General features: G+C 42.3%; 1 protein-coding gene across 4 annotated transcripts in view; it reads left to right on the top strand.

Moving 5' to 3' along the window:
- The window catches only part of ATXN2 (ataxin 2), a gene marked incomplete at both ends in the record, with an annotated part of 42,522 nt that extends 28,884 nt beyond the window's left edge, over positions 1-13,638 (top strand). For 2 of the 4 annotated variants that reach the window (XM_079543918.1, XM_079543919.1), the window contains 5 exons: positions 2,885-2,938; positions 7,957-8,102; positions 8,966-9,193; positions 12,589-12,757; positions 13,610-13,638. In XM_079543918.1, coding sequence (XP_079400044.1) covers positions 2,885-2,938; positions 7,957-8,102; positions 8,966-9,193; positions 12,589-12,757; positions 13,610-13,638 — 626 coding nt within the window. Of the gene's footprint in view, positions 1-2,884; positions 2,939-7,956; positions 8,103-8,965; positions 9,194-12,528; positions 12,758-13,609 lie in introns of all 4 variants that reach the window. The other 2 variants (XM_079543916.1, XM_079543917.1) reach the window with 2 other exon arrangements.
- Between the last annotated feature and the right edge of the window lie 315 nt (positions 13,639-13,953).

Below are 13,953 nucleotides of genomic sequence, written 5' to 3'. Positions count from 1 at the left end.
TGATGAAAATAAAGCTAGACATGAGAGAATCTCAGAAGCTTCGTTCAGAATGGTTGCTTGTTACTTCCTAGCAATTTCCCACTGTGCACCATCCTTCTCTTCCATAAGCACTGGGTTCTACAGCATTGAAGTACAAGCCTTTTCCACTTGTTTGGCTCTGATAAGAAGTTTGCATAGTTTTTTCACTGAGATTCTAACTTACAGCAGTTAGTTCTCATTTTGTGTTGGTTTGTGTTGGCTTATCTGTTGTAGGTGTGTGACCAGCTACCAGTATGCACAACTAGGCTGGGTCAAAATTGAGAATTCTTTAATATTTGCTTCCACGTAATTCAAACAATACTTTTCCACCTAATTTACAGAAATTGCATGTCTTTGTGCTCTTTCAAGTGCCTACTGGTGACTCTTCCAAACATTCTCCCACCTTCCCAGTACAAGATCAAGCACTTAAAATTCTTGTTTATAGAAAACATTCAGCCTGGTTGGATCCTGAACACCATATGAGACACTTTTTTTAAAAAAGACTGTTTGGTCTTGCCATGTGTAAATGTGTTTATTGCCTTGTGAACATGGGCTGACTCAGAGTTTACAGTTAGTTTACCCATGGAATGACTTCAGATATAGTGCATCACTCTCGATTCCCAAGTTTTTGCAAGGCTTTCATGTGTTACTCGAAGACCTTGCCTAGGCTGATGATATTTCCTGAAAATGTGTCCATCTATAAGATCACTGGCTTCCATTTATCAATACGTGACTGCTTGGAAGAAATGTAGAATTGCCTAAGGTAGTAGATGAATGCTGCTTATGGAGTGAAGTGCTGACAAGCAACTTGCTGGAATCGTTGCCTTCAGTTTGAGTGACAGGTAGTTTTGAATGGTAATATACAAAGGTATTTATAACTTATGTTCTGTATTTTGGGGATCTTAAGCTTACCCATGGAATCTTTGAGCGAAATATACCACCACACACTGATTCTGAATCAAATTTGGTCCTCTTTTTGGAAGCAGTTTGAAAATCCAGAATAACAACTTCCTGAGAAACAGCCATTGCTGCTTTTGATTTCGGAGCGTTTGCTCAAGCAAGTTCTCACATTTCCCTTTGGCTCTTTAAAATAGCAGTCTGATCTATTTTTATTTTTATTCTCTGACTTCCCTCCCCACCCCCCATTCATATCAGGATTCAGTGGGTTACAGTGTCCTTTTATCCTTCAAGGTTCTGGTGCTTCCTTTGAGATAATTCTTGCAAAATTCACTCCATTTTTTTCCTATGTATGTGGTAGAAAGAAGATGTCTACAAGGACAGCTGCGCTGAGCCGTGGGGGTTGGGGCACTGCTTATGAGTTCTTAAGGTGTGAAATGTTTTCTGGTGAGCTCTGAAACTCCATCTTCTTCAATGGTTTGGGACAAGTGAATGCCTGTGGCAAGCAGCAGCTGCCTGGCAGTGAGGAGGAATGCTTGTTGGTCCTCACTGCCGTGAGATTGGTTTTTGTTTTCGTTCCTGTCTCAGGAAGTGAGTTCTCAGTTCCAAATACACAGTGACTTACACTTGTTTATCTGCACTTTTTCATTTTGAAGCAAAATATTTTTGTCTAATGGGATATTTCTGCACTTCTGGGATTTCTTTGCCAGTGTCTTGCTTGTGTTCCCAAACTGCTGCTGACAAGAGAAGCAGAGAAGCCGAGCAGCTCAGCTGTGTGCTCACCACAGGCCCATCTGAGCACAGAAAAGAAATGTGTAAATCCTTGAGCTTTCCCCCTCAGAACACTATGGGGAAGGCTCACACAGCCCTCTTTCATCTTGTCAGCCAGTCAGACTGTACAGATGGCTCTTACACATTTCAGCTCGTAAGTTCTGGAGACAAAAGCTTCCCTTAGCACGGGAAGTTGACATGTGAGTTCTGCAGGAGCAGAGCAGCACACACTGATAGCTGCCCCACGCACACCCCATCACACTGACCCATCCTCACCCTGCACGTAGGATTCAGGACACACACACCACCTTCCACGAAGTGTTGGCTCTGTATGGTCCATATTGCTGCTCTGGTCAAGTTTGATGGCTCACAGCTTGTTCCTATGTTGCCCAAAGACACAGCTTGTCCTGTGGCATTGGCAGAAAATCTGGTTATCTAAGCTGAGGGTGGATGTATTTCTGTGTCAATTAATTGCTGTGTTACCATGTAGCTGAACTGTGTATGCTTGTAGAAACTGGAATTCTCTGAAAAACTTAACTTTTTTGTTTAGAAACAAAACAGAAACTTATGTAAAACCAGACCTTGGTTTTGTACAGATGCATTTCCTGTTTTTTGTGCTGTCACTCCTGTCCCCATTCTCCCTTCCTCTTTCCCCTTCTGCATATGTTTTGCTGGTCTGGTATTGTCTCTAACTTTATCTGGTTTCTGTCTCAGCAGTAGAGTAAATTCTATTACCCTGATAGTACAATGGTGGATATAATGTAAGCTTCAAAGGATTCTCCAGGGACTAAGTGAACCAGTCACCAAAGGTGTCTTGGAACTGTTAAGAATGACAGTGAAACAGTTGAACAAACAAGGGGGGCGATTTATGATTTAATGTAATTACATTTTAACCTTCTTGTTACAGTGGATTGTAATAGATAATGAATTGACGTAAAGTTTATTTGTGTTAATGCTAAATTAAGAACTGAAGACCTCAGTATCACAGTGTAGGAGGAAGGCTTACCTGAGACTTGTGTTGTTTCGTCTCCACTCAGTTGTAAAACTAAATATCCAACCCTAATATCAACTAAGTAAATACAAATATCTGCATGATTCTACGGTCTTTAGAAAAAAAAAAAAGACACTGACCTTTCCAGAAGACGGGCAGCATGCACGCGGCAAGAGGCTAATTTACCTTTCTATTTCCCAAATTCAGCATGTCCCAAAATACCATACAGCAAGGAGACAGGCCCTTCTTTCTACTTTGCCAGTGAGTTGGGTTTTTTGTACTAATTTTGATTGTACAGAAAAGCACTATCTAAAGAACAGATGTTAAACGAATGGGACGTGTTGAGGGGAACAGGTTTCCTTGCACCAAACCAGTATGTAGAAAAAGGCAGGGAAGTTCCTTTCAACAGAATAAGTGTTAAACAGATTTAAAATACCACAGGAGCATGGGTTTTATTGAGTTGTTTTGTTTGATAAATGTGATTTAATTTCTGTACCTACTCTTTTCATCTGCAACTAGAAAAGCTGTCCACACGTGGCACTTATTTCCTTAGGTGAACTTTCTTGTTCCCTTTCTTCCATGGCCCCTGGGATGCAAGACTTTGCAAGGTAATGAACTTCCTTAAAAGGAGGAGTGCCTCATCTCTTTAGAAGGCTGGAGCTCGAGCTCAGAGCCCCTGAGAGGAATTTGCTCAAGCTGCAGCCAGGATGAGGGACACTGCATCTCTGTGCTGTGCTGTGCTGTCCCTGCAGGTGTTGTTCTAGGCAAGCACTGAGTAAGAGAGTCCCTGACATCTAACAAGCAGTGCTTTGGTGTTCATCACAGAGCCCCAAGGAAGATGTTTGGGGTGGTCGGGCTGGATGGGGTGGGCTGGAGCTGTCAGCTGGGACATGGGGAAGGGAACTGCAGCTTCAAGGTACTGTCAGACTTGCTCCTGTACTGCACACACTGTCTTGTGTGGCCAGCTGCAGCCCATGCCAGGTACTCTTCTTTCTATTTTTGCTTTTTTTTAGATAACCTGATACATAAAAGATGTGAGAAATACCACTTTTCTCCAAAAATCTCTTCTAGAGCAGCTAACCTGTGTGTCCCTTGTACAGAACTGGTTTTACTTAAGCTAGTCTTGTGAGATGCTGACCTGTACTCTTTTGTACATATTGATTTGGTGCATGGAAATAATTTTAAGAAGCTCGTTCCTTTAGTGGATAATCTTTTAAGGAAGTCCACTATGCCTATGTGAAATGACTTCTGTAAATGTTGATATTCCAAAAGAAACATTGCTATTGCTTTGCTTCCTACCATTCAGGTCTTTTAAATGTAGTTATCCTCACCATCTTACTGGATCTGGCAATAGTTTTGAAGTTTGTTCGCTGGTCAGTTCTTGAAAATAGGATTCAGGGCATCTTTGGATGATGGCCACCATTGGCAGCACTGAGATTCCTACCAGGGGAATAAGAAATTACGTAATATGGTTTCTACATCTGGGAGTTCTGCTTGGTTGCTGCTACTCTACCTCTTGATTTCAGCTCCTTTGCTGGGTTTGGTAGCTGGCTTTGACATGGATTGCACTTCTGTGGAGCTGAATTCAGTGATTAAATGCATCTGATATTTGTGCTCTCCTCACTGCTGCCCAACTTACCTTCACTGTGTGTATCTCCAGGTTAGTTCAGTTACATATCCCTCCTGCTGGGAAACAATCAAAAAGATGCAGCAGGTTTCCTCAGGGAGCATTTCTTGGGGAGAGAAACGTAGGGCACGAAGGTGAGAAGCAGTGTGTTTGTGCTAGAAGGGAGACAGCAAGGGGATCTGTGGAGCTGTTTTGTCCTTGCCTGGGGCTTTCCTGGTGCTTTCTTGGTTACTACATGGCCGATGGAAAAATCTACAAAGTTCTGACATGGGAAAATGTTGGATGATCTGTTATTTGTTGGTGTTCTTTTTGTTTTTGTTTTTTTTTCGCCCTCCTGTCTTGTCTGGTTTGTAGTGAGCTGTTTTGATGAATAGGGAGAAATTTGTTAAAAAGCTGTTGAACTTGCTTTAGTTGTGGCTTTGTAGGTGAATTTCTAGAGACCATTTTGCAAGAGGCTCGCTGAGTTGCTTCAGAGATTTCAGTGGCTTGTCATAAGCTGTTAATTGCAGCAGCTACGCGTGGAAACCCTTCTACATTCCTAGAGCTAAAATTTGACCTCTAGTTTGAGGTAACATAGATCAGTGCACCTATTTCAGACTTGCTGCCACTCTTCCTGAACCACTTCTGATTTGCGTCCAGGATTTAGATAAGTGTGCAAACATCTTCTTTTGAAATGCACTTTCAATATTAATATTGCTATTAAAACATAATTTGCAGCAGCATCTCTGCTCAATTTAAGTGAACTTGTAGAGATATTATAGTGAAGACAAAACAGCAGAGGAGAAGCTGGGGAAATTACAATTCTAATAGCAGAATTTTTGTTCTGCAAAGCTATGGCTGAGAGACTCATGGTGTGTTATGGGAGCTGATGGTATGACACTTCCCCACCCTTCCCTATTTTGGGGGCACAATTCTTCAGTTTCACTGTTCTTCTGTGAGTGAAATTTCTCCTTGTGAACTTTGATTGTGTGATGTATCTGTTTCAGAATAACTCTGTTTGTTATTCTCTGGGCCACAGAGAAATGAAAGATGAATTGCACTAATGGTTTCAGGGAGCACCATGTTATTTTGGGGCTCTTTACAGGCAGTGTGGCAGGATGTGGGAAGCCTTGAATATCTTATGACTTGGCATTAATTTCCATGTATATTCAAAAAGCTCTTGAATGGAGCAGAAGGTAACTTAGAGGAAGAAGACGTGCCAGCTCTGCGGCCAAGGTGGTGGAATGAGAGCTGGGGAAGGCAGATCTTTGGTAGCCTGCTCTTTGGCAACAAGTGGATCCTACTGTGAGTTTATTACTTTGACAGAGGTAATAACATCTGGCCTTCTTCAGAGTGTTGTATAATAACGAGGTTGAGAAAATTTTCCTGCTGTAGGAAACTGTTAGTTTCATACTGTAAAAATAATCTTGGTTTCCGTTGTTCATTTTGGTGTAGTGTTTGTAAGGGGGAGTGGTGTTTGAAAGCTGTCCAAATCTGAAAGTGGTAGGGATGCTGCTGCAAAATAAATTTTAGTAGTGATATGAGAAACAGTAACTTCTCTTGCTGCTGATGCTTTTGGAAGTGTAACTAAGTGCTCTGTGTGGCAGAAGATAATGTGGTTTTTGCTACATGTGTCGTGCATGAGTACACTTCAGTGGAAGAACTCAGGGTTACAAGTGCATATGGAGTTCACCTGCATTAATGCCTGAAACGCTGTGGTGCGCATCATTGTGAGACCGCTTGCTAGGGAAGGTTTAGTAGAGCTTTCAAGACAGCGGGGTGAGATTAAGTTAAATATGGTGAGCAGTTACTTTGTAGAGGAGAGACCTCCATAATGGCCTGCACAGGGGAGAAAACGTTTCCGTTTGACAAGAAGATGCTGTATGCTTATATACTGTTAAGTCTGAGTTTTCTAGGAGTGGTGTTTGCCGCTTTACAGCAAACCGAACTGCAGGAAAAGGAGTGTTTGCAGAGGGTAATTGTGTGTCAAGCACAGCGTGGTTGCTGTCTGAGACGGGCTTTTGTTCTATAGTGTTGTGCTTTCAGATGCAGCTATGTTTTCGTGTTGTTTCTCCTCCCATCTTGTCTTTTGTCCTTTCTATATATTCGAGCAGTTCTGTGTGTTCATGAGCATAGAGCCCAGCACAGTGAAACTCCTTAAAAGCTGCAGCAAGCAGTTGCCTGCAGAAATGAGACCCTGTATTTCTGTAGCAGGGGGAGATGGTTGCAACACAGCAGCTGCACTTGGAGTTACTCCTTGTGCTCTGCTTTCCGGGTATGTTTACTAAGGCAAGAAAATGCTACCACAACACTACCTTGGGAAAAAAAAAAAAAAAAAAAAAAAAAAGCCCTGACAAATAAACAAAACCACTTCAAATTCTCATGCAATACAAAAATACAAAACCCCTGAAAGAAGCTGTCACCCAGCAGTGAGCAGTGTGATTAGCTTTGGTCAGAAAGACAGAATGTACCAGAACAAAGGAGGAGCAGTTGCAGGGAGCAGATTCGGAGAAGTTGTTGTTTGCTTTGGTTGTTTCTCTTCCAGCACCATTGTCAGCAAAGCTATCCACAGTCCTGACAAGCTGTAGAACTGGAAGGAGGAGTGCACGTGTTCACGTGCAGAAGTGTAGCTGCAAGCTGCAGAGAGGTTGTGGCACAAGATCTAAAAGCAGCGGAGGGAATAGGCAGCAGTTTCATTTTTTAAGGTCTTACTTTCCAGTTGTGCACTTGTTGTTTGTAGGAAGACTTGCTGTTATTATGGCTTTTCATGGTTTCTTTGATTCCCTTAGATTAAAAAAAGTAAAAAGGGGAGGAAGGGAGGGCAACGTAGTGTGGCCCTTTTTGAAGTAGAACTGGGCAGGCCTCCTTGGAAAGGATCTTGTTGATATTAGCTTGCTGTTGGGATACTGGTATGGCTGTAGAAACAGATGTGGTTCCACTTGTGTGAGTTTCATATTGCTATGTTTTTTTCCCTTTTTTGGAGATTCTTACCTTATTTGCTACTGTTTCAAGGAATTAAGAATGTCATGGTATTGTTGAAAAGCTCACGTAATGGTGGTGATCCAGAAAACTCTGTAATCGGCCTTGAGGGGAGGGAGAGAGACATTATTCTAGTGCAAGACGCTGACTGCTGCAAAAATTCCTCTGCTCTGATGTTTATACTGTGTGTCCCTGTAGCTCTTGAGCATACATGCACTGTATATGCTTTACACGGACTGTACTGTGAGCAATTTCCAGAAGAGTAGCATGGTGAGGTTAGCCAGGTATAAGGCCAAATAATTTTTTGGATGGTGGAAATAAAAATGGCTTGTAACAGCTTTTTAAAGAGCATTTCAGGAAAAACTAAATTGTATAGATAAATTTGATATCTCAAACCAGTCTATTTGACAAAACAAAGATGAAATACTGCTTTTCTCATATGTAGTATCTGTTGCATTGTCAAACTAGGGAAGATGAACTGTCTAATTATGGTTATTTATAGACTGCTCTGCAAAATCTACATGAACGCAAGGTAAGATACTCAGCTATTTGCAAGATAAATATTTATTTTAGAAGGGGGAGGGAGTATTTTTACAGTATGATAGAGATATAACGAAATCTTCAAGTGCAGATGGTGACTTGATGAAATGTATATTCCATGTCTGTTGTTAAATATTTGTCTTTTTCATCCTAGTTTCCACTGGCTCACTTGCTCAGCAGTATGCCCACCCTAATGCTACCCTGCATCCGCACCCTCCGCATCCTCAGCCTTCGGCTACGCCAACTGGCCAGCAGCAAAGCCAACATGCTGGAAGCCACCCTGCTCCTAGCCCCGTGCAGGTAACATCTTAAGGGAGTGAATGTCTTTAAATTGCTTGCAAAACACTCTACTGGAAGGAATTGCATTGATTTGTGACTTTACATTGATCTGTTGATTCCTTGAGAGGAAGAATGGTGGGGGAGGTTGCCCAAACCACCTGCACATGATAAATCTCATGCAGGAACTGTCCAGCTTTCCATGTTTTCTAGAAGTGAAGATATATCATCTCATTCTTCTCTACTTGTAGCAGCCAAATGTGGTAGTCTCATAATTTCTAGAATAAGCAAGGAGGAAAACTTGTGTCAGTCCCTTTTCCTCAGTAAGTGCCAACATGAGTCTGACCATACATTTCTCCATCTCCACAAGGGATGAGGTGTAGCTCGTTTCCATGTTTTGATTAAAGGAGACTCATAGTTTTGTTGCAGCTTAATGTTGAAAGTATCAGATTAATGCTGAGGATTTTTCTCCAAAGCAGGCAGCTAAAAGCAAAATAGTACTTGCGATAATGCTGCATGCCATAGCTTCCTACTGATGATGACTTTGAGCTGCTTTCATTGCGGTTAGGAAGTACATCCAACCCTGAAGCTGCAGGGTCTCTTTGTTTTTACCTGGCAGTGTAGGTTCTGGTGAGCACATCCATTTTCCAGGCTCCTCACACAGCTGTAGGGCGAGGGGAAGATGAGCCTGGTGCAATTGCAGTGAGTTTTCTGGTGACCACAGGTATGGGAATCCTTAGATTTGTGACTTAAAAGATGGACAATGGGGAGCAGTTTTGCAAACGTTTTTTATTCTGGAAAGTAACGTAAACATCTCTCATTTCTAGACATAACCTAACTCTCACTGATTTACTGTCTCTTTTTTTTATTTTTTTTTTATTTTCCAGCATCATCAGCACCAGGCTGCTCAGGCACTCCACCTGGCAAACCCACAACAGCAGTCGGCAATTTACCACGCAGGTCTAGCTCCAACCCCACCTTCCATGACGCCAGGCTCCAATACGCAGTCTCCACAAAATAGTTTTCCTACAGCACAACAAACAGTCTTCACCATTCATCCCTCCCATGTTCAACCTGCATATACCAATCCGCCACACATGGCCCATGTCCCCCAGGTAAACACAGTTTAACAACCTTCAAGACTAAATGTCTTAATGCCACAAAGATAGGACAGTCGGGCCTGCTGAAGTGATTTCCATTCTGTCACCTCTCAGCACAAACTACCTGTTGTGTTGCTTAGGTTTCTGTTTGTACATTGCCTTTCTTCTAGAATTTTACAAGATATTTGGACCTCAGCTTCCAATACCCAGTGCATCTACAACTGTAGTTTAATAAAGACATCTTAAGCTGGCACTGCAACTGAAGGAAATTGAGCTCTCTTCCCAGTTCCCAATTCCCATTCTTGTCCTGCCCCCCCCCCCCCCCCCCCCCCCATTCTGCTCACAGAACTGTTTGGCCATGCAGCAAACCAGACTGGGGACTTGATTCAACTGAAGTGTGCCTCCCCTCCCCCTATTTTAGGCTATTTCTCAGTCAAATCAGTTCACTACTCGGGTTCACTGCATGATCACAGGAAGAGCTGGCATAGAGAAAGACGAGAGCTGGGTGGAAGAAAGCTGAATTGCTGCTTTTGGTGGCAGTTGTAGGCTTTGTGTTGTAGCCAAATTTGTACAAATACATTCAGTAAAGGATGATAGAAATGTTTACTGGGCAGTAGCAAGGCTGCACTGCAGTGGGAGATTGAGATTTAGTTCAGATGATTTGCAGGACAATCCTTGCTAAAAGAGAAAACTGCGTGCGTGTGTGTGTCTGGTTCTAGGCAGACTGCGTGTGCAGGAGATCCCCCATGGTTGTTGGGCAACTTAATGACAGTCTTTGCTACAGGATCAGAAACCCACTTCTCTTAACTGGTCTCTTGTGGTCAACTCGCTGAAAAAAAGGATTTGGGGAAGAGAAGCACATGACTGATTAATCAAGAGCTCTGCGTAACGCAGCGCTGCAAAGATTTTCTGATGTTTACTAAATCTCATGGATTTAGTAAGCTTTGTCAAGGAGCAGACAATTAATCAGTAATTTGCCTGCACAACTCCTTCAGATCAAGTTGCCTGGCTTATTCCTTCCATGCAGGCTAACAGAAGTTGAGATGTCATGACCTAACTGCAGGTAGGGAGGGTAGTCAAGTAGGACCCTGGTCCCATCCTGAATTCTGGTAAAATCTCCTGGGACAGTTAGTTAAGCAAATTAATTGTTTCTTTTTTTTTAAGAATTGTTTTACTGGTGTTGAGTTTATAACTTTTTAATTCTGCTAAGCTTTTTTCTTTTTGCATTGTGGGAGGATAAAGAGAGGATGCCCAAATGTGACTACTGCTATTGTGGCACCTTGCCACGTCCTCCCAGGCTGATTTCTGCCGGAAACAGATGCTTGGCTTATGTGAGCTATTGCTCTGCTCTGGTGTGGTGGCACTGGTGTGAATGGCTAGGTCTAAGAGCTTTTTGAGATGCCTCGAGATACCACCTGCAGCTCTTTAGAAGGGTCTTCTTGGAAGCTTGGGGGTGAGTGGCATGCTCAGTGCTGTGCCTTGAAACGTGAAACACGTTTGTTTCAAAGGCAACTTAAAGATGAGAGCGTACAGGAGTTGTGCTGTACACATCGTGGCCAGACCTGTGCCTGCGCTGCAGGATGTGGCCATTGTCTTCCTTTTGTGTGCCAAGCACTTCGTAAGCAAACCTTGCTAAAGCAAATCAGATGCAAGTTTTAGCCAGAACTGACTGCTTAGTCAGGATTTTTAGCAATTGCAGGCAAAGCCTGCTTTACCCTTGATTTTCAACATACGCAGTCTTTTCTGCTGTAATTTTTTAGGGTGAAAATTACGATTTGCAATCCAAGATATTTATACCAGACTAACTGACTTTGAAATGAAGTAGTTCCCTCAAAAAAAAAAAAAAAATCTAATGAAGGAATAACTACAGCTCTGTAAGAAGTTTTAAATGTGTGTAATTATTCCATTGTGGGGAAACTAATCACTGGATTTAATAGTTTCTCAGCAGTGCTATTTCCAACTGCTGAACACCATTGTGAAATATGTAGTAGGAGTTTCAGTTAGGCAAACACAGGGGATCAGTTGAATTTCCCTTCAGGTTCTCAGATGACTCAAGCTGTTAGACATATCTCACTTGAGAAGCAGTACTTGAAAGTTCATTACAATGTACTGTCAGCTGCCAATTTGCAAAGTGTTTGAGCCACAGCAAAAGTTTTTTATCCGGTGTGTGTCTGCATTGAATCCAGCTGCTATATGAATAGCTGCTTTATAGTTACGGCTGCTGTAATAGCATGTTTGTCAAAGTGAAAATGGTGCCCATCCTGAAGGTGTTTTTGTTTCACAGCCTTATCTTCTAAGCCCTTTTTAGTGCAAGAATGAGATTGGAATTGCAGTTCCTGCCTTTAAAGGCTTCTTGAGCGCTATTAATACAGTGCAAGTCTGATAAAGAGTTTGAGGAATGTCTGTGATGAGTCAAATAACCCTTTTGTCTTTAAGAAATAAAATTGTAGCCACTACCTGCTATCTGTCTTTACTGGCCTGTGAAAGTCGTGAGGCTGCGATTGCTGCACCGTAGCACCCTGACAGTGGGATCCGGTAGAAGGACAAAGCAAGCCTTAGATGCAAATAATTTTTGTTTTCCGAGACAAACTGACTGAAAGCTCTAGGGATTCCTTAATGTGTTGCGCTTTGAAGAAACCAGTGTTTACTTGTTTTTCAAAACAACTGACAATCTCTAGAGTCATGAGCCACTCTGAGCAAAAGAAGTCAACCGACAAGTTACTGAACTGGTTTGCCAGAAGGTGATCAGCCATAATGAAGATTAATCTCCTTTTTTCTGCTGAGACTTAATTATGATTGCTTAGATTACATGAGGACCTTAACTGTGATGAGCTTAACTGGAAACAGAACAAAGCTGACCTAACAGCATCAAGGGATGAAATCACTCATCTTAGAATGACTGCACAGATGAAAGATAGTGTGGGCACAGGTCACTCGAGAGCGTTCCTAGGGCAGGGAGCCATGAAAGAATGTGGAGCTGTGTAATGAGAAGGGAGCAAGTGATGCCAGAGCTCCAGAGCGTGTGAGGTTCCTATCTGCACCCAGTGCGTTCCCTGCATAGGAAGCGCTTTGATCTTGGTTACTAATAATAATGTTTTGAAGATTTGTTGCTGAGGTTTAAAAAAAGATATATATCCCTCTGTTTAATGCTAGCAGTCTCTCCCAGTGTGCACTGTCCAAATTATTGCTGAAATTCAGAATGTGACTCGGAGCCAGCAGTAAGGATTTGAGCCTTTTTAAAAGTTATTACTTCAGTTGTTATTATCTTTTTTTTAATCCCTTTGTAGCTAATCTAGTTAAAATGGAGTAAATCTCTGGATTTACTGGTAGAGCTGGAAAAAATTCGCTAGTCATGTGGCCAGGAGAGATGCCTCCTTGTGACCATTATACTAAAGAGCTCTTTGTTTCAGGCTCATGTACAGTCAGGAATGGTTCCTTCTCACCCAACTGCCCATGCTCCAATGATGCTAATGACGACACAGCCACCTGGTGGTCCCCAAGCCGCCATCGCTCAAAGTGCACTACAGCCCATTCCAGTCTCGACAACAACACATTTCCCCTATATGACGCACCCTTCAGGTGAGGAGTGTGTGCCCGGGAGACCTGCACCGTAACTGAGCCAGGTCACAGTAGCGAGGAGAACTGTTACGAACCAGATTTGGGGAAAAGAATAACAAAAAAAAATAAAAAACCATCAGAAAACAAATGGAAGATGTCCTTTTTAGATGGCGGGCTGCTGATGGCAAACTGTTTGTGCATTTAGCGTTTGTACGTTGCCAGCCCAAATACAAGCCTAGCTAAGCATGCCAGATTTAGCTAATGTAGCAAAGACCTTGTTTCTGTGTAGCTGAAGTACAGAAGTGGATAACTGTGCAGACACTGACACGGTGGGGCTGTGTTCTTCCAGGTATTGCCGTGGTTTTGCTGTGGGGAATGGACTGTCTGCGTAGCCTGCTCATAATGATCCGGGGGGTTGTTAAATTTAAAGCGATCGGTCCCAAGGACAGGAGTGACAGTGTTGCTTGGGGGTAGTGCTGTTAGACTTCTACTGACCGAAGTAAAGTGACAATTGAAGTCTATTCTTTAATTCAGAGTAATATTCTGCAGCTTTACTTTTGGGGAAAAGTAGGTGCTATATGACTTCTTTCCGCTTTAAAGTTACTTAGATGTCTTTATCGTTATTTGTTTCCAAACAGCCTCTGATGTTATGTCTTGGGGAATGTGTGAGCAGAACAAGCTGCTTTGTGAGGGTTTAGGGAGGAGAGAAACATCCAAAGGACATCTCGATATGCAGGGTATTGTTTTGTTCTTTAAAAGGAAAAGGAAAAGAAAAAGAAAGTTGAGCTCAGTAGTTGTCCTGTGACCACTTTACTAGCAAACTGTTGTGTGGCTTGCCAATCTATTATTTACATTTGAACTTTTTTTTTACAGTACAAGCCCACCACCAACAGCAGTTGTAAGGCTCATCTGGAATAACTGAAAGGCTGGATACCTTTTGTAGGCCAAATACCCTCCTTCTACTGCTTCTGCCAACTGGAAGCACAGAAAACTAGAATTTCATTTTATTTTGTTTAAAAAAAAAAAAAAATTGATTTCTTGTAACATCCACTAGGAATGCTAACAGTTCATCTTGCAGTGGGAGAGATTCGGACTGAGTAGAGGCATTTAGGAACTTGTGGGCTATTCCATAATTCCATGCACTGTATCTGAGTCCTGCAAGTGCCCCAACTCTGCTTGCTGAAAACTGGAAGTTATTTATTTTTTAATGACCCTTC

The sequence above is a fragment of the Tetrao urogallus genome, assembly GCF_951394365.1.
Source record: "Tetrao urogallus genome assembly, chromosome: 17".
Classification (NCBI taxonomy): Eukaryota; Metazoa; Chordata; class Aves; order Galliformes; family Phasianidae; genus Tetrao; species Tetrao urogallus.
The sequence above is the reverse complement of the archived record's forward strand: the minus strand, read 5'-3'. Positions and strand labels throughout refer to the sequence as shown.